General features: G+C 39.3%; 1 protein-coding gene across 4 annotated transcripts in view; it reads right to left on the bottom strand.

Annotated features, from left to right (window-relative positions):
* The window catches only part of si:dkey-21p1.3 (collagen alpha-1(I) chain), a 42,132-nt gene that overhangs the window by 19,594 nt on the left and 2,794 nt on the right, over positions 1-19,744 (bottom strand). For 3 of the 4 annotated variants that reach the window (XR_004578586.2, XR_004578587.2, XM_034306650.2), the window contains exons 2-18: positions 16,946-17,032; positions 14,656-14,761; positions 13,294-13,866; positions 12,299-12,357; positions 10,200-10,253; positions 9,996-10,115; positions 9,876-9,914; positions 9,192-9,245; positions 8,629-8,682; positions 5,813-5,920; positions 4,269-4,322; positions 3,362-3,415; positions 3,236-3,280; positions 1,294-1,347; positions 1,155-1,199; positions 1,024-1,077; positions 884-928 (exon numbers count right to left, since the gene is read on the bottom strand). Coding sequence is in view for 2 of the 4 variants with exons in the window: in XM_034306650.2 (XP_034162541.2) it covers positions 884-928; positions 1,024-1,077; positions 1,155-1,199; positions 1,294-1,347; positions 3,236-3,280; positions 3,362-3,415; positions 4,269-4,322; positions 5,813-5,920; positions 8,629-8,682; positions 9,192-9,245; positions 9,876-9,914; positions 9,996-10,115; positions 10,200-10,253; positions 12,299-12,357; positions 13,294-13,866; positions 14,656-14,761; positions 16,946-17,032 (1,605 nt within the window). In the remaining 2 variants the exon portion in view is untranslated. The remainder of the gene's footprint in view (positions 1-883; positions 929-1,023; positions 1,078-1,154; positions 1,200-1,293; positions 1,348-3,235; positions 3,281-3,361; positions 3,416-4,268; positions 4,323-5,812; positions 5,921-8,628; positions 8,683-9,191; positions 9,246-9,875; positions 9,915-9,995; positions 10,116-10,199; positions 10,254-12,298; positions 12,358-13,293; positions 13,867-14,655; positions 14,762-16,945; positions 17,033-19,744) is intronic. The other variant, XM_053236520.1, reaches the window with a different exon arrangement.

A 19,744-nucleotide genomic window follows, 5' to 3' on the forward strand; every position in this document is an offset into this window, starting at 1 on the left:
GAAAGTAGGCACTCAGGGCTTTAACAGTTTGCAGTCTTTCATGAGTATTTTGTTACCAACCCTGCTAGGTTTAAATGTTAGCATTTTATTGTGGCAGTGGTATACAGTGTTTTACTATCAATAAGCTTTAGTTATGCTGTGTGTTTTATCTCTGTACTGATGTTATTGTGGAGAGGTGTGAATTGTTTGCCCAGCAGGGGGCTCAGAGTCACGATACTCTACACACAGAAACCCAACAGTGTCCTGACTAATATTATAACAGACTTACGGCGATACAATAATTCATTTGTTTATACTAAATGAAAGTCTCCAATATGTTGATTTCCATTTCGCCAGCAGAATGGAACGCCAGTGTAGTGCGAGAAAGGGTTAAGACATAAGTTTTGTACATTTAGACACGTCACTCACACGGATGTGCTTGAAGTCACATATTCTGATTAATAGGGTCTTAATAATTACACATAGTACTGTGAGAATTATAAAATAATTTATTTATTTTATATATTTCTTTTATTTGGGGGTATTTTTTTAATTGATTTTTATTGGGGGGTATTTTTTTACTTTGTGAGTTTTTTTGAAATTTTTTGTTATTGGTATTTGTGTATTTTTTGTTTTTTTTTTCAATATTATTTTTTTTCCTGGCTTTTTGATATTTGTTTTTTTTTGTCTTTTTGCTTGACAATCAGCAGCAAATTATATTTTCAAGAAACTTTCTGAAACCACATTTCACTATTAGGACTCAAATTATTAAAGGTTTGTTCTTGATTTTGTGACATTTAAAATAAGTCTCCTGAATTTTTTTTTTTAATTCCACCAAAGTGGTATATTGTGACAGAAATCAAAAAATTGTTTAATTAAAGTAAAGTGTGTGTGTGAGACTCACTGGTTTCCCGACCTCTCCTCTCGCGCCGATCTCACCAGGCTGACCCTGAACACAGACGATTAACTTTAATCCTTAAATTCAGTTTGAATTTTTTTTTTTCACTTTTTTTTTTTTTAAGTAGAACACAACATCGCTCTTACAGGAGGTCCTTTAACTCCACTCAAGCCCTTTGCACCTCTCGGCCCCATACGACCCTGCAGGACACGATTAGCATATTATTAAAGAGTAAAAGAGAAAGATAAATATACTGTAAATAGAATTAATGACGTACTGTTGGACCTGGAGCTCCTGTAAACCCGGGCCATCCAGGTTCTCCCTAAACAACACATCAGGGATTACGAGGTAAAAATCTTAAATAAAGATTAATATAAAAATGTATAAATATAAAAGAGGTTTAAAAAGTAACATACAGGATGACCAGGTGCTCCCATAATCCCCCGCTGTCCTCGAGGTCCAGGTGGCCCCTAAACATGTGCAGTTTTTATTAATTTAAACATTTTGAAGCATTATAAATATCATTAAATCAGTTTCTTTTCCCTCTCAGCCAGTAGGAGAGAGTCAGTATGATTGTAACACACTTATTTTCTCTAAACACATGTGACTGTGACATCATTACATCCATATACAGTACAAGCGCATCACTTCTCCATGTCCTTTTGGAAAAGCCAGCGTGATTGGTCCACTCTCAGGTGAGTAAAAGAATCGAACCAGAAGTATTTTTCTAATATTATTGTTTCCTTACATGCTCATAAGCTGCAATGTGTTCAGTTGCGTACTCCTACCTCTATATTAACTGTTAGCATACTTTCAGAGTTTGTGCGTGCTAACTATGCAGATCATGAGAACGCATGGGTGTGGCCTGCGGTATACCTGTAACACCTGTTATAATCATACAGTCCTGCTTTAGAGGCTCTCGGACTGTTAAGAGCAGCAGAAGGTTACAGTGTTGACAGAAAAGATGCTCACGCTTATATTCGTGCTTGTGTACAGATAATTCAGATCATCCTTTTTGTTCAAATCATACAATTATAATTAAACCATAGAAGCCTTACCATAGTAATCAGGGTTACTGTATTATAACAACAAAGTCACATGGGAAAAAAATGAAAACAAACAAAAATAACAAGTCGAACTCGACGCCAACAGCATGGACGATGATGCCTCCGCCTCCAGCAAGTCCATTCTCCATCTTACTAATTTGAATGCCCTTAAAATATACTTCAAACATGAAGGAAGCTATTAAAGAAAAACTAATTCAGACATGTGACCTTGCTGTGACCTTGACCCTGTTTGGATCAAGTCCAAAATCGTTACAATCATAACTCCATATAAATCCTACAATCATTCAACCACTCACTCCTGAGACATCGCGCTAACGATAACGAGAATCTCAGACGGACAGATGGATGGATGGATAACCTGAAAACACAACACCATCACCACTACCAGTTACACCACGTATAAACGTGCGATCGTTCAGCGTGAACTTCTTCACATGTGCGGAATCGACATCCGATGATCTTTTGTAATTAATTCATATCTTCCAAGCTGCGTTCAAAGCCGTGTCATACAGAGTAGTGAATGTCTGATGGTGTAATTAGATTTTTCTTTTTTCTTTTTTTTTTTTTTTGATATACAGTACTGTGCAAAAGTCTTGGCACCCCCTTTTTTAGTACATACTTTGTTATAGATGTTTATTTTCTGACTTCTACATTATTGATTCAGTACAAAAACATTTTAGATTCCAAACATTAGTTTTCCAGCACAAAATGAAATGTTACAGAAAAATGTTTGTATGTCAGTAAAGAAAGCAGCAGATTCCATAAGAGACACTTTTCAGACAAAAACATAATGAAGGCTGCTGGGTTTCGCTGCAGAAATAAGAAGCGAGTCGACAGTCAAAGTCTCCAGAAGAACTGTGGCTGCTTCTGCAAGATGCTCAGTAACACTTCCAGCTCATTTCCTTTGACTTTTTTTATTTGACTTTGTTTCATTTATTACTGTTTACTGCTCTTTATAGTATTTTTTTTAAATGTAGAAACATTGAGTTTCATTATTTTTGAAGGCGTCTTTACTCTACAGCATTTCTTTACATGTGTCTAAGACCTTTGCACAGAACTGTGTATAAAAGTTCACAGCGTTCTTTGTGTGTTTTTGTTACAGTTGTGCCACTTTGACATTACATCACAGGACTCATTTTGGTTTCAGTGAAATTGTAAAGCACTCACTGACAATATTTACGTGAACTTGCACTTGATGAAAGAAGCAAACGTGTGCATGATGTTATGTTATGAAGTCTGTAATTTAGCTCAAACCAAAAAACATTACAATTGTGTGTACGTATTCACTTACAACATAGCCAGTGATTCCAGTCAGGCCAGCTTCGCCTTTATTTCCCTGTAAACAAACAAACAAAAACCACATCAGTGTTTATTCTTAACTAATCACAGTGTAATGTTAAACAGGATGTGCTTTTACCTTCTCTCCTTTCCTGCCTTTCTGGCCCTGAGGTCCGCGTTCTCCAGTGTAACCCTGAGGTCAAGAAATGCCTCATTTTACATTTCGAACTCTGAATGCTTAAAGAAAATGTCCACGTTTAATATTAACTACAGATGCATTGATATCGATACCAGTATCGCGTATCAGTCCAATTTCATTCTCGCATACTCCTTTCATTCACGTGTTAAAAATGCTCCGATACCTGGTACTACGACGTAACGTAAGCCTATCGTACTAATTACCAGATGACATGAAATAACATCCGATCTGGACGTATTTCACGATTAATGATCAAAGCAAAGCAGACTGCACACTGTGAAAATATCAAGAGGAGGAACTACAGCATCGTCCTTCAACACAAACCACCTGATAAAACATCTTCACAGCATTAAAACGAGAGCGTGAGGACGGCTGACATGAGCACGCTGAGCAGGACCAGCGAACGTGGTCATTAAAATGAGAGCAAAGTGCCGTGACGTGTGAAGAGACTGTCGAGCACTTCATTTCTGCGAGCACTGAGACACGTGCACTTCCTTTCGCCAGGTTCTCCACGCAATTCACAGCACCTTGCGCTTATTTTTAAAGATCCATATAAAACATAAACGTAATAAAGTCTAAGCCTGAGGAGTTCATCGCTAGCAGGACACTGCAACATAAACAGAGCTAAATAAAATGTTCTGTGATGTCCCAATTACTTCATGTTAAGTAGTGTGCTCATTTTAGTGTCAGTATCAGTACTGATGTGTAGAAAAAAACACACACTCATACTCAGCCTGAAAAAGAACGGTATCGATGCATGTGTAATATTAATATTTAATATTTAATAATCAGTTACAGGCACAGAAATGATTAGTGTGATCCATAAAGAAACCCTGGAAGCTCTTACCCACTCACCCGGCTCCCCTTTACTGCCTCGCTCTCCTCTGTATCCCTGCGGACCCTACTCACACACACACACACACACACACACACACTCTGAAATAATGAAACTGCTATTTGTGTATTTCTGTGCTATATGAAAAAGAAAGTGCGTTTCTGGTGTTGTGTTTGCAGATTAAAGTGTAATCTCTTCGCTTTTCATTTTACGCCGCGGCTCTGATGCTGTGTTTTATTCACTGCTTACTAAAGCTTTTGCTGTGCAGTTAATATTTCCCTTCATTATTTCACTTCACACCACAGCGCTGCTGAATTCTGCACTCTGATTGGTCAGAAGGTGTTGATTAGTTTTCTATAACAGCAGCTCTGACAGTAGCGCAGGTTTATATTAATGCGCTCGCTCTAATACGTTATCGTTTCTATAGCAACAGCTCATTCACAGGGACAAATGTGTAGTCGTTGATGTGGTGAAGTTTTCTGTAAGGAGAAATGGGTTTATTTAACATTGATGGAAGGAGTCTCCAGTGTCAGCGCTTTGTAACAGTCAGAGGTAAAGCTGTAGCTTTAAGTTTTCCGACGTCTTCAGGACAGAGGAGTTTATGCTTCTTTACGGTTTCTCAGTAACATGTGTAACAAGCTGCGATTTTATTTTTATCTTATTAACTTGAAGAGAGAGAATAAAGAGGCTCTGGTGAGGGAACGAGTGTTTATAGCTGCTATAACGTAAGCGACAACAGGAACTAACTCATTTCACCAACGTTCCACAACTTTAATTGTAAGTATAAATGGATAAAAAGTATGACATGTCGCTGTTTAATAAATAAAAAATTGTAATTGTAATTGTAACAGTGTGTTTCTATTAACGTTTGCTATTTACTTATCGCTCCTTTCTCAGCTTTTTCTTTCTTAGTGTTTAAACAAAGATTTGTTAATTAATTCTTCCAGAATATTAAAAGGAAGCAGAGAGCAAGTTCCTGGTAGCAGCACAGTGAAGATCACTGACTGGTTCAGGATCTGTGACTAGTAATGAAGATGAGGAACTAAAAACACGTAATAATGTATAGGACGGAGGAAAAGCAGCACCATCCCTCACTCCTACTGTTGATCACCACATCGCTTTTCCTCCTATTTTAGCATAAAGCTAATCTCTGTTTAACTTTTTTGCCACTTTGCAATGTAATCGCTTGATCTCTGTCACTCTAAATTCTGATCTCTTGTTGAGAATCAGCGACTTCTGGCTGCTTTGCTGCCTCACGTGTAGACAGCTCAGTAGCAGCGGCGTAGGTTCAGTCAGGGCGATGACGAAAGCTCGTCAGTGTTTTCATTCACATTCACAATTCCCCTTCCAGCCACCAGGGGGCTCTAAACATTACGAACAGCTCCTTTAAATGCGTCTCAGCTGCAGCTACACCTTCACATTTATGTCAATCATCTCCATCTAGGTAGAATCCTGATATCACATGAAACCTCCAGATGTAAACGGGGTCTAACATAAATGATTAGACATGATTTATTTGTGGTCAGATCTCTGAGATAGTCGTAGAAGTTGCGTACGTTTTCCCCTCGTGGTCCCGATTGGCCCGTTTCTCCGGCTCTTCCTGGTGTGCCATCTTGGCCTGGTCTTCCAGGAGGTCCAGGCATCCCAGGTGGTCCTGCTCTCCCCTGACACGTACACATAAAACACTAAATCATCAGTTACTGATGATAGCGCCATAATAACAGCGCTAAGTGCTAAGCTGTAAGTCTCCGTTACTTAGCTACATAAGCCTCGTAGTTTCAGTACAAAACTAAATAAGCAAACTTCACGCCAAACTTCACACCAAACTTCACGCCAAACTTCACGCCAAACTTCACACCAAACTTCACGCCAAACTTCACGCCAAACTTCACGCCAAACTTCACGCCAAACACGTCTCAGCTGATTGAATACATTTGGGGTAAAGGGGAAAATTTTGTAAATGTTTTTGGCCAAACTGTTGCTTTAAATCAGTAACTCTCAGAGGTTTATACCTGGTTCTGCTTGTTATATTATCGCTTGGTCTAACAGTCAATAAAAATGCCCCTATATATATATATAATTTTTATAGAATCTAGTTTATAGTACAACTAACATGAAAACTAAACAGCAAATAAATAAAAATACAAAAAAATTTGCACAGAGCTGGTATATAATCCAAACAAAAATAGACTTATTTAATGCTAAACTGTGAAGCTAAGAGTGGATTCATAATCCCCTTTTTTTTTTTTTTCAATGAAGTCATGGTCAAGATGGAATTTAAAATTAGTCTCTACGCCAAATTATTCCTAAATGATTAAGCAATAGGTAAGACACGGTCATTTCCAGACACTGGGACAATCACTTCAAGAGTGATTCATTTTTTCTCTCTTTCTGCGATGGTCAGTGTAAATAAAAAACGAAATCGATGATTATTAGTGCTGATTCCAGACTACTGAAAAGCTACAACGTCATTTGAAGCTGCTGTAATTTCATTCTGGATGGATTTCAGTGGCGCGTGATTGGATTTGTCCATGCAAGAAAACTTTAACTGGCTCATCTAAAGTCTCGTCTCCTGTCCAGCAGACCCGTCACTTCCTCATGTAGTCTCCTCTGAGTAATAGATTTTATCGAGGAAGATCATCACCGAGAGCAGAACGCACCACAGGCTGAACACGCAGACTGGAGGCGTCACTGTTTGTTCTGTTTGCTGCTCATGTCTGGTATGAAACTGTCAGATGGGAAGCTGGTCAACGTTTCTGTGCAAAATTATGTTTAGTATTTTGGAATTAGGATTAGAAATTACGCTTAGAGTTTTCTGGTTCTGAACATGACTCTGATTCTGATTCTGAATTTGACTCTTCGGATGCTGAATCTGACTCTGATTCTGAATTAGATTTTGATTCCAACTCCGTTATGATTTATAAACTGACTCAGATTCTCAAGCTGTTTCTGTTTTCTTACTCTGATCCTGATTCTAATTCTGAATTTGACTCTTTGGATTCTGATCCTGATTCTGAACCTGCCTCGGTTTCTGAACCTGACTCTGAATCTGACTTACTCTGATTCTGATTCTGAATCTGACTCTGATTCTGAATCCAACTCTGTTATGATTTATATAGTGACTCAGATTCTGAAGCTGTTTCTGTTTTATGAACTTAACTGTCTAATTCTGAACCAGATTCTGAACTTGACTCTTTAAATTTTGAACCTTCCTCTGAATCCAACTCTTATGCCGATCCTGATTCTAATTCTGAGCCTGACTTTGATTCTGAATCTGAATCTGACTCATACTCTGATCGTGATTCTGAACCTGCCTCCGTTTCTGGACCTGACTCTGAATCTGACTCTTACTCTGATTCTGAACCTGACTCTTTGTATGCTGAATCTGACTCTGATTCTGAATTTGATTTTGATTCCAACTCTGTTATGATTTATAAAGTGACTCAGATTCTGAAGCTGTTTCTGTTTTATGAACTTAACTGTCTAATTCTGAACCAGATTGTGACTTTGATTCTGATTCCTTATCCTTTGATTCTAATTCTGAACCTAATTCTGAACTTGACTCTTTGGATTCTGAACCTGCCTCTGAATCCAACTCTTATGCTGATCCTGATTCTAATTCTGAGCCTGACTTTGACTCTGAATCTGAATCTGAATCCGACTCATACTCTGATCCTGATTCTGAACCTGACTCTGATTCTGAATTTGATTTTGATTCTCAATCTGTTATGATTTATGAACTGACTCTGTTTCAGAAGCTGTCTCTGTTTTATGAACATAACTGTCTGATTCTGAACCAGATTCTGGTGTTGATTCTGATTCCTGACTCTGATTCTGAACCAGATTCTGGTGTTGATTCTGATTCTGATTCTGATTCTGAACCAGATTCTGGTGTTGATTCTGATTCCTGACTCTGGAGTTCTCCCTGTGATTGTGACTTAATTAGGGTTACCATACAATTTGTGAATTTCAGTTCAGTCTACTTAATCAGATCTGTTTCCAGTGGGCGGAGCTCAGCTTGATTAGGATGTTACCAGGAACTCAGGATGCTGAATAAGCTCGCTCTAACATACAGGGCTAAAACTCTCAGCCTTGTTGCTTTCGCTTAACGGCGAGCGGCGATCACGGTTACATAAGCGCACTTTGATTTTTTACCCCTTTACCCTCAATCAGACAACTCAGACATAAGTATGGCAAAAAATAGATATTCAGCTTACTACATATTTAGCTCTGTGATGTAAGATCGTTAGTGTTGAGATGGCTCATGAGGTTTAGGGATTAGTTGGGCCACTGAGCTGTGTTTGGGTTAGGGGTCAGGGGTCAGGGGTCAGGGTTTAGCAGTGTGTTTAGTCTGGAGCTCAGCGATACTTACAATCGGCCCTGCGACTCCTTTCTTGCCCTGTTTCCCTGGAACTCCTAGACGGCCCTAAAGACAAAAACAACACAAAGCAACAGTCAGAAAAGGTGAAGGTGGTTATATTATTAAAAAAAAAAAAAAACGAAAGGTCCTAAAATGGATCCCTGAGGAATTCTACATAACATACAAAAAAAAGAGACGAAGAAGAACGTAATCTTAAAGACAACAAAAATCCAAATGCATGTTTTCTTCGTCTTCAGCGTTATGTATTTCTGTGTGAAGCACCATATTTGGGTGGGCGGGGCTTTTAATTTTAACCATCAGTACGTGATTGGTTCGTGAAAAGTGGGCGTTCCTTCTGCACCAGCTCTTTCTGCAGTCACGGTGTCGGTGTAGAGAGATCACCTCTGTCTCTAGCACATTGTTGCTTTCTTTGATTTTGAGAGACATGTTTTTTTTTTGCTTGTTTGTTTTTGACATCAGGCTAAAGAGTGAGTTTGTTAGTGTAGACTGTTCTTCTTATTGTTGTGATCGTTAATGTTTAACGTGAAACCGTTTCTGTTTATGGGGTCACTTACAGGTGGACCGGGATCTCCGGGTCGCCCCAGTGGTCCTGGTCGTCCTTTCTGTCTCTAAAGAAATACAACATTATTAGTTTTAGAGAAATTCATAAATAGCTAGTAACATTATCACTCGTTCAAAAAGTCATACATTTATGGTCATTTATGCCTATAACAGAGTATTCAGGTTTATACCACAGCACTGTTTCTGTAACATGTATGGAAGGAGTCTCCAGTGTCAGCGCTCTGTAACAGTCAGAGGTGAAGCTGTAACTTTAAGTTTTCTGACATCTTCAGGACAGAGGAGTTTAATTACCTTGTAACTAACTTGTTTTCAGAGTGTTAAATGTAATCATAAACAGATAAAAGCACGATGTGCGGTTCTTTAATTAATAACTAAAAAGAAATCGTAATTGTTTGCAGTTGGCTGTGATATAAAAGGAATAAAACACTTGAGGAAGTGCTGTTTTAGAAAAATAATGAACTTCGGAATGGTAACAGTAACTCCACTTCATCATACCACCCCATCACTGATTATTTTCCTATAACCTCATGTCCTGAAGTGTGTTATTTCTCTTTTAAAATACAGCAATTTGTCAATGATTAATAATTTTTTTTATTCCTCAAAGAACGTCACTTCACACTCGTTATCTGTTCCGTTTTCTACATTGTGACTCCTTTATTAAAATAAGTAACACTTACCGGCCATGACGCCATGAGCTTTTTGTAGAGTTTACTCTTCTGTTGGTGGAAAGAAAAGATTTCATAAATATATCATTCAAAATATTACATAACTTCACCATAACGAACTGTAACTTTCACCTTAAACTCTTGCCATTCTTCCTCCGATGTCGTCCACACGATGATGGCAGGAATGCCGGGCGGACCAATGGGCCCTCGGTAACCTGTGCGTCCTGTACGACCCATCATTCCTGCAAAGCCCTATGGGAAATGAGAGAAATCCAACAGACTATTCATTTGAGAATAGAATAAAGATCTTCATCAGGATATAAAAATATTGTGTACCTTTTCTCCTTTTGGTCCTGGAGCTCCAGGCAGACCAGGAGGACCCTGATGTCCCTGATGACAACAGAAAGGTAAGACACCCTTTATATCAATAGTGATGTGCTTACAATGTCAAAAAAATGGCATTAAGATGTCAAAAATAGTCAAAATAAAATCGGAAATTATTTCTTTGACGCCAATAAATTTAAACATTTACAGGCGTGATGAACATCTGATTTAGTAACGCTTCCTGTCCACACGGCGGCGCTGGAGCTCACAGTCAGTTTCACAGCACCCAGCTTCTTTTCAGCTTCATTAAATCATTTCTCTAATCGCTTTTCCTGTTTTCAGTCTAATCTTTCTCTCTCTGTGTCTCTCAGTGAGTCTGCTCTCGTTTATAAAGCTCTCTCGGCGGAGCTAAACGACCCGCCTCTCCTCTCTTTTCAGACTTAATTCGATGAAATCCTGACAAACTCGATTTCCCCTCACAGGATCTGAGACACTGTGGGACTCGAATGACCAAGAGAGTGAATGTTTCACGGCTCCAATGAGGAGGAAAAGGGGAAGATTTTCATCAAGATAAACAATCAGACCATATTCAGGCTGAGAGCAGGGTTAGAAACTTCTGCATCAGTGCCTCAAGCCACAAGCCACAGTAGTTTAAAACGTCATAATTCTGTCCTGTCTCTGGCCTGGTAGCCTATTAACGCTAGCTAAAGTGGCTTTTCTACCAGTCCGTAAAACACCGTCTTCTTCACCGGGGTCTGAAAACATTCCCACTGAGTACAAAAGAAAAACCTGGAAGCTTCCTTTTAGAGCTTTTAGAGCAACATGACGATAGCTACGAGTAGAAGCAGTTGATATGGTGCAAAAATGATATGATAAAAAGTTTTGAACAGAATGTTAAAATGACTTAAAAATGCTTGTTTTGTTTGTCATGCATTTATGATTATTTATCATTTTAGAGTTTATCATTATTAGAACTTTTTCTTCATTTCAGTTTTAATGAATTTATTATTAGAGATGTTAAAGAATATAATCAAACTCAGTTTCTTAAGGTGTTTATTTTAATTCAACAGTTTCGCTTTAGCAAAAGTCCTTTATCATAAATCACATCATGCGTCATAGAATTGTGTCACCCACCGTTACTTCCTTTTCCTTGCTGCTTCGTCATTTCACTTAAAACCAAACACAGCGTAAAGTGTTAATTATACTTGCTTTTAACTACGAGTACACAAGATGGCTGCCACATTCGTTTGGAGCGTCGCTTGTGCACGTCCTCAGACATTAACGCTACTCATCCATGTGGTGGAATATCAGTGTAACCTGTGGGGGCGCTGTTGTATGATGTGACGTCACGTCATCTTGATAGCTGAGAAAGTGGAGAGTGACGGCAAAGCCGCTCTACAGACCTGCGATATTTTTTTTATTTCAAATGTCACCAGACATCTTACATGGAGCCTGTGGTTATAGATTTTAATCCTACGAATAGACACAAGGTTCGCATACAGCTATTGTTGTTATTGTTGTTATTGTTGTTAGTACACTTTCTCACTGGAATCACGTCTAAACAGCTTAGTGAATGAAAGCTGGCTAGCAACCAAAGATAACTAGAGTGCAAAAGGTAACTAGCGAATGCTAACAAGCAAGCAAAAGTTAGCTAGTGTGAGAATGCTAGCTAATAAATACAAACTAGCAAGCGAAAGATAACCTAGTGAGCATATTCTAACGCGATAACTGGAATAAACTGGGACACTGGTCCCAAAAAGACGTTCCTCATGGATGTTCCTCATGGATGGTTATGGGTTCTACCTTAATAAAAGGGTTCTAGATGATTTTCTTCTGAAAGGTGAACACTGTTGTAGGGTTCTGTGTACACACCGTAAAGATTTCCTCCAGAGAAACAAAGGAAAGAAAAGAGGAACCTCTTTTGTGTTGAACAGTCCAGATTCTCTGCCTTAGTGCTGTAGCAGGCGGAGTCTCAGTCACATGGCTGTCAATCAAGTGTGTTCATTAGAATATTAGACCACGCCCACTGCCTGAGTTCTAGCATGAGCCTGATTGGCGAGTTCAGAGTTTGTGTGCGTGTGTATGAGTGTGTGTGTGTGTGTGTTTAATACCTGCAGTCCTGTATTTCCAGGTGAACCAATGAGATGCTGATCTCTCAGTGTGGGCGTGGCTGAAACATCAGAAATGAACCGCTGTGAGTTATTAGTGAGGAAGATTTAGAGGATCAGCATGAGACTGTGTTTCTTTCAGAGTTTCTTCAAGGTTTGTCTTTGCTAAATATCCAGACTTAGCAGCAAGAAACATTTTACACACAAACAGAGACAGATTCAGTCTTTAGCTCTGTGAGAAATCCGGTCTGTCTGGACGTTCTGATCAAATACAGTCTCCTTACACCACAGCGCTGCTGGATTCTGGACTCTGATTGGTCAGAAGGTGTTGATTAGTTTTCTATAACAGCAGCTCTGACAGTAGCGCAGGTTTATATTAATGCACTAATACGTTATCGTTTCTATAGCAACAGCTCATTCACAGGGACGTGTACAGGGAACACTCCACTTCAACGGATTTTTAAAAAATAGCTGATGTGATGAAGTTTTCTTAAAGTAAGGAGATGTTTATTTAACATGTAAGGAAGGAGTCTCCAGTGTCAGCGCTTTGTAACAGTCAGAGGTAAAGCTGTAACTTTAAGTTTTCCGACATCTTCAGGACAGAGGAGTTCACGCTTCTTTACAGTTTCTCAGTAACATGCTGCGATTTTATTTTTGTCTTATTAACCTCGAGAGAGAGAATAAAGAGAGGCTGGTGAGGGAACGAGTGTTTATAGCTGCTATAACGTAAGCGACAACATTACATTTCACACTATTAAATGTAACTACAAATGGATAAAGTGTACATGATTCTTTGATAAATAGAAAATTGTAACTGAGGTATAAGAGGAATAAACCCTTTGAGGACGTGCTGTTATAGAAAAATAATCAACTTTAGGGTGGTAAGAGTAACTCCGCTTCATCACACTCAGTGTTTTACTGTAACACACACACACACACACACACACACAGTGAAGTGTGTTAGTGAAGAATGATGGAGTCATCATCCTGATCCTTACCTGGTTCTCCTCCGGTTCTGGTGGGACAGACTTCAGGACTCGGGTCGCAACTTTTCGGTTCTGCTAACATAAAACTCTCATTTCTTTTAATCTCTTCTTCTATGATCTTCTCCCCTTTTGGTGATGCCATGTCTGGCTGGTGAGATATTTTCTCATCCATCTCGTCTGTACTTGGCTGCACGGCCTCTGATGGCATACCTTTATTAGCCGGAGTGATGTCATCGCCGGTTTCCATGGCAGCGGCTGATGAGATGTTCTTTGCTGTCACACTTTCGTGAATCACGGCATCGCTGCACGGAGCTGCTGAAATTGAGCTCCGATCTGAACTTTCCTCTTCAGAAATTATAGATGACGCCGATGGTTGTGGAGGAACCAAGTGTTCCGCCAGGGGTTGACCTTTGACCCAAGCACATTCAAGCGCTTGGCTGTTCTGGTGACGCAGCGAGGTCGTGTTTGTCCTGGGCACGCCGTCTGTCTCAGCAGGAATGATATCAGTCTCGTCTTTCTTCACATCTTCTTCGCTTTCAGAGTCTAAACCTGAGCCGAGCTCTAACTCCAGGCCTGTAGGAGGCGCTGTGGGAGAGAACGACAACAGCTAAATCCTTCATCAACATCCCCTAAACACCATGAAGTGCACTTTATGTGAAACACGTGGCCGCGTGCAGCACAACGGGACTCGTTTTTCTTCCTACACTTTATAGAGCAGTATCCTTTTGCTAACTCTGCAGATTCCTTGCTAATCACTTGATAGTGCGCTAAAGCAAAATAAATCAAAAGCCTGGAAGAAACTGCATCACGGGTCAGTTATAAATGTTGGAGAAATTCTTCAACCGCTTTAGATACATATCAGATTGCTGACTAGCTGGCTCGTTAACGTTAGCTAGTACAGCGCAGAGTTTTGAAATATTAAACTAGTGATTTTACGCTCAGGTAAGAAACTGAGGTGAAAATAAAATGGAACTGTCTTGAAGTTTCAAGCAAGAGGACGGTCGATCAAGGTACATTTTAATAAATCAGTATTGTAAAGCAGGACATGTTCGCGTTATCAGTCTTCGGCGTATAGCGATATTACAAAGAAAATTAAAGCTTGTAAGGAAGTAGCAGAGATTGTGTATGTAGCTAGTACAGTTAGCTCGCTTTGCTAATCGAATCCGAGGACGAAGCTAGTACAAAGCCGAGCAGGTATTTAATTTGTGTTGAACTCGTTAGCTTTAGAAGAGATATAGCTACTACTGTTTCTTATCTGAACTAAAGAAATGTTAGACTGGCCACGCCCACAAGACACACACTTGACACGCCCACATGACACAGTGTGAATGTAAGGTTAGATGTTTGTTTAAACTTGAATGTTTTAAAACTTACGTTCTGCGTTAAACTCCTGGTTTGTGGGATCTGGATGTTGGTGCTGCATGAAATCAGAGACGGACTGAGATTCGTGTCTCTTTATTCTTTCCTTCAGCGTCTCCTGCTGCGAAAGAGTTGCGAATTTAGTCATAATATTTATAACTACATGAAGTAGCTGTAATTTTCTTAATGTAAGTATCTCTGTTAATTGAGAATGTGTGTGTATGTGTGTGTGTGTGTGCAAAACAGGAAAACATTACACATTAGGAACACAACATAAATGATAAATTATAATATAAGCAGTGTAAAGACCAGTGTGAGAAACACTGAGATAGAAAACGATAACGACAATCTGATAAAAATCTGACGAACAACACAACAGGAAATTAAAAAAACACTCATTACAGAAAAGCATTCATGAGTTTAAATCTCCGTGACGCTACAGCCATCCAAGACCAGGAGTCAGGAGAGCAAAACTGGCCATGCTGTCTGGGTGGGAGGGGCATACTGTCTCTCCCCTGTCAATCACAGCGGCATTAGCCAATCACGGGCGTCTGTGAGCTCAGGTATGTGGAAGAGGGCAGATAGAAGAAGGTTTGCTGTGACGCAGCACGAGAAAAAGACGCCGTTGTCTGGATTCACGTGTCTCGCGTGTTAGAGTTCACCTTCGTGTGGTGTGATAGGAGGAGAGCTGGCTAGTGGGTGGGAATTGCCCATGACTAAAAAAGGGAGCAAATGGGCGGAGCTTGATTTGAATTATTATATATGTTGTACGTGTTTCTGTGTGTCATGGCGCGCTAATTCAATTAAATACTGTGCGTTAACACATTTTACTCAACATATTTTAAACATTTTTAAAGCAGAATGAAGCAGGAAATAGTCTCTTCTTCTCTCCAGTAATGACGCTCCGAGGACGTTTAGCTGAGACAAGACGGGCGTTATTTACGATGGTGATCAGGTGATTGGACGCAGGACGAACATTCGGAGATTGTTGTAATGCTGAAGTTGTTGCTAATTGCGTTAGAAGTGATTATTTCTTGTCCATTTGCTCGGTGTAACTAACGGAACTGTTATCAGACTGTTTCTGACCTTTTTAATGTTATTTTCTGATATTTAATCCAATTTAAGCCGAGCTGCTGAATTTCGGTGATTATCATAACTCGTAATTATCGTAAATAACTCAGTATATAAATAAATAAATATAAATATATAAATATATGAGTAAATAACTCAGTATATAAATAAATAAATATAAATATATAAATATATGAGTAAATAACTCAGTATAATGGAGTTTGTGTCATTCTTTGAGTTTGAAAAGACTGATAAGACACCAGTAATGTCCTCTAAGTGGCCTTCGAGTCACTGCTTCAGGAAAAACAGACATCAGAAATAATGATAATAATAAAAAAAGTAAATATCTTTTCCTTTATGTGTAAACCGTAAAATGTCTCAGTTTGAGGCCTGAAAAAGCTCCAAAAGTGTTTGAGTTTAATTACGACATGGCAACAAATGAAACTTTTCCTAAAGAAAAAAACCTAGCTGTCAAAAGTTTGTACACCCCTGCTCATAGTAGGTCTTTATTTTTCCACTTTCTGCTGTTTTATAATAATAATAAGACCAACGTTATAAAATAACGTGTTTTTAACAGAATTAAAAAGTGACCAAGAACCAAAAGTGTTAAATAAATCCAAGATAGTTTAGAATTTTAAATTATTAACTATATTCTTAGTGAAGTTTAAACAATCTCGGTATTTTCTCTCTCATGAGGAGTTTCATCTCAAAGCACACGTTTTGGGAAAACAGTTTAATTTTTAAATAAAATAAATCTAGTATGTGCTTGAAGTAAAAGTTACTAAGTAAATTAAGAAAATACATTTTGTTTCAGAAATGAATTTATATGTAAGAATTAACTTCATTAATTATTCACTATTGTTTAGAAACAAAATGTAGCCCTACACTTTTATCAGAAATGTCCTTAAGACAATGAAAATTAAATATTCAAGTGTGTACAAGCTTTTAACTTTAGAATTTAATAAATTACTTTCAAATGTGATTGAAATAAGATGTTTGTAAAATGCAGATTATTATTATTGTATATCCATAAATCATCTACAACATCATTTAAATTTGGATCAGTCACAAATTAATACAATTTAATTAATTAAATAAATTAAATAAATGAGTCCAATATGTGAAGAATTTTTAACACAATGTATAAGAATGAATTTTTTTCTGAAGTTTGAAGCTTTTTTTCTGCAGTAAAGATGACGGGATGCAGTCAGTGTGAGATCAGTGCTGTTCATACCTGCTGATGAAAATCCTCACAGCATCCCAGAGGGTCAGAGGTCACTGAGGTCGCTGAGGTCACTGAGGTCACTGAGGTCACAATGGCCTATGAGAACAGAAATCACTAATTTACAAATAATAATAAAAACTCATCATCCATAGCAGAGAAACACAGACACAATTACACACTGAACAAATTACATAATAATGATGATAATAATAATAATCATCATTCTTCTTCTTCTTCTTCTTTTCATAATAATTATTATTTGTTTGTTTGTTTCTTTCTTTGTTCACTTTATATAAGCGCCTTTCTAACACCCAAGTATGTAACACAAAGTAACATTAATTTTTAAAAAATAGAAAAAGAAGAGTAATATTGTGTGAAGAGAAAAGTTTCAGCTGAAGGAAGTAGTAGAAGTGCAGTCAGTATTATTTGTTTGTTTATTTGTTTGTTTGTTTGTTTGTTTGCTGTTCATTTCAGATAATTTCCACTTTTAAATTCCATTTAATTTTCGTCCTTCAATACTTTTACTTTCTTATAGTGGACTTATAGGTCTTTCTTTCTTTCTTTCTTTCTTTCTTTCTTTCTTTCTTTCCTATCCTTTTTTCTTTCTTTCATCATTTTTTACTGTTTTCTATCTTTATTTTTCTCTTTATTTTCCCTTTTTTCTTTCTTTTTTCTTGAACACGATCTTTCTTATATTTTCTCCCTTTTTTTTTTTTTTTTTTTTTTTTTACCTTTGCTGTTTCCCAAAAGCCCTGAGAGACAAACGTCACACATTTGAAAAATAAAAAAATCACAAAAACAAAATATCAGGAAGTTGTTTTATTAAACAGCAGTAATTATTTGATGGACTTTAAGCATTAAAGTATAAAAAAAACTCATTTATTTACACAAATTCGCCAGGTTTCAGTTGAAACTTTTTGCATGTTTTAGTGAAATTATGAGAACTACAGAGCTCCGAATGTCGCAAACGTTAGAACCTACATTCAGGACTTTTCAGGTAATTAAATAATAAATGAACTCACTACATAAGTTTTATATTTAACTATGTAGCAGGACGGGGTGCCATTACTTTTAGCAGCACTGGATCCTGAGCGTGATTAATAATCCTGCATGTGCAGGGGTAATCCGACAGGAAGTTATTTTTTCCCAGCCGAAGTTTGTGTTTGGAAAGTTTCACACGTAGACGTTAAAAAATCCTGTGAGCTGCTCGAGGAAACGTCACCATCGCCTCAGAGACTCACCGCCTCAGAGACTCACCGCCTCAGAAACTCACTGCCTCAGAAACTCACTGCCTCAGAGACTCACTGCCTCAGAAACTCAACGCTTCAGAGACTCACCGCCTCAGAAACTCATCGCCTCAGAAACTCACTGCCTCAGAAACTCACTGCCTCAGAGACTCATCGCCTCAGAAACTCAACGCTTCAGAGACTCACCGCCTCAGAAACTCATCGCCTCAGAAACTCACCGCTTCAGAAACTCACCGCCTCAGAAACTGACTGCCTCAGAAACTCACCGCCTCAGAAACTCACCGCTTCAGAAACTCACCGCCTCAGAAACTCACCGCCTCAGAAACTCAACGCCTCAGAAACTCACTGCCTCAGAAACTCATCGCCTCAGAAACTCATCATCTCAGAAACTCACTGCCTCAGAAACTCATCGCCTCAGAAACTCACCGCCTCAGAAACTCATCGCCTCAGAAACTCATCGCCTCAGAGACTCACCGCCTCAGAGACTCACCGCCTCAGAGACTCACCGCTTCAGAAACTCATCGCCTCAGAAACTCACCGCCTCAGAAACTCATCGCCTCAGAAACTCACTGCCTCAGAAACTCACCGCCTCAGAAACTCACCATCGCCTCAGAGACTCACCGCCTCAGAAACTCAACGCTTCAGAAACTCACCGCTTCAGAAACTCACTGCCTCAGAAACTCATCGCCTCAGAGACTCATCGCCTCAGAAACTCACTGCCTCAGAAACTCACCGCCTCAGAAACTCACCATCGCCTCAGAGACTCACCGCCTCAGAAACTCAACGCTTCAGAAACTCACCGCTTCAGAAACTCACTGCCTCAGAAACTCATCGCCTCAGAGACTCATCGCCTCAGAAACTCACCGCCTCAGAAACTCACCGCCTCAGAAACTCATCGCCTCAGAAACTCATCGCCTCAGAGACTCACCGCCTCAGAGACTCACCGCCTCAGAAACTCACCGCCTCAGAAACTCATCGCCTCAGAAACTCACCGCCTCAGAAACTCACCGCCTCAGAAACTCATCGCCTCAGAAACTCACCGCTTCAGAAACTCACCGCTTCAGAAACTCACCGCCTCAGAGACTCACCGCCTCAGAAACTGACTGCCTCAGAAACTCACTGCCTCAGAAACTCATCGCCTCAGAGACTCACCGCCTCAGAGACTCACCGCCTCAGAGACTCACCGCTTCAGAAACTCATCGCCTCAGAGACTCACCGCCTCAGAAACTCAACGCCTCAGAAACTCACCGCTTCAGAAACTCATCATCTCAGAAACTCATCATCTCAGAAACTCATCATCTCAGAAACTCACCGCCTCAGAGACTCACCGCCTCAGAAACTGACCGCCTCAGAAACTCATCGCCTCAGAAACTCACCGCCTCAGAGACTCACCGCCTCAGAAACTGACTGCCTCAGAGACTCATCATCTCAGAAACTCACCGCCTCAGAAACTCACCATCGCCTAAGAAACTCACCGCTTCAGAAACTCATCGCCTCAGAAACTGACTGCCTCAGAAACTCATCGCTTCAGAAACTCATCGCCTCAGAAACTCAACGCCTC

This window comes from Pangasianodon hypophthalmus, chromosome 8 (genome assembly GCF_027358585.1).
Source record: "Pangasianodon hypophthalmus isolate fPanHyp1 chromosome 8, fPanHyp1.pri, whole genome shotgun sequence".
Classification (NCBI taxonomy): domain Eukaryota; kingdom Metazoa; phylum Chordata; class Actinopteri; order Siluriformes; family Pangasiidae; genus Pangasianodon; species Pangasianodon hypophthalmus.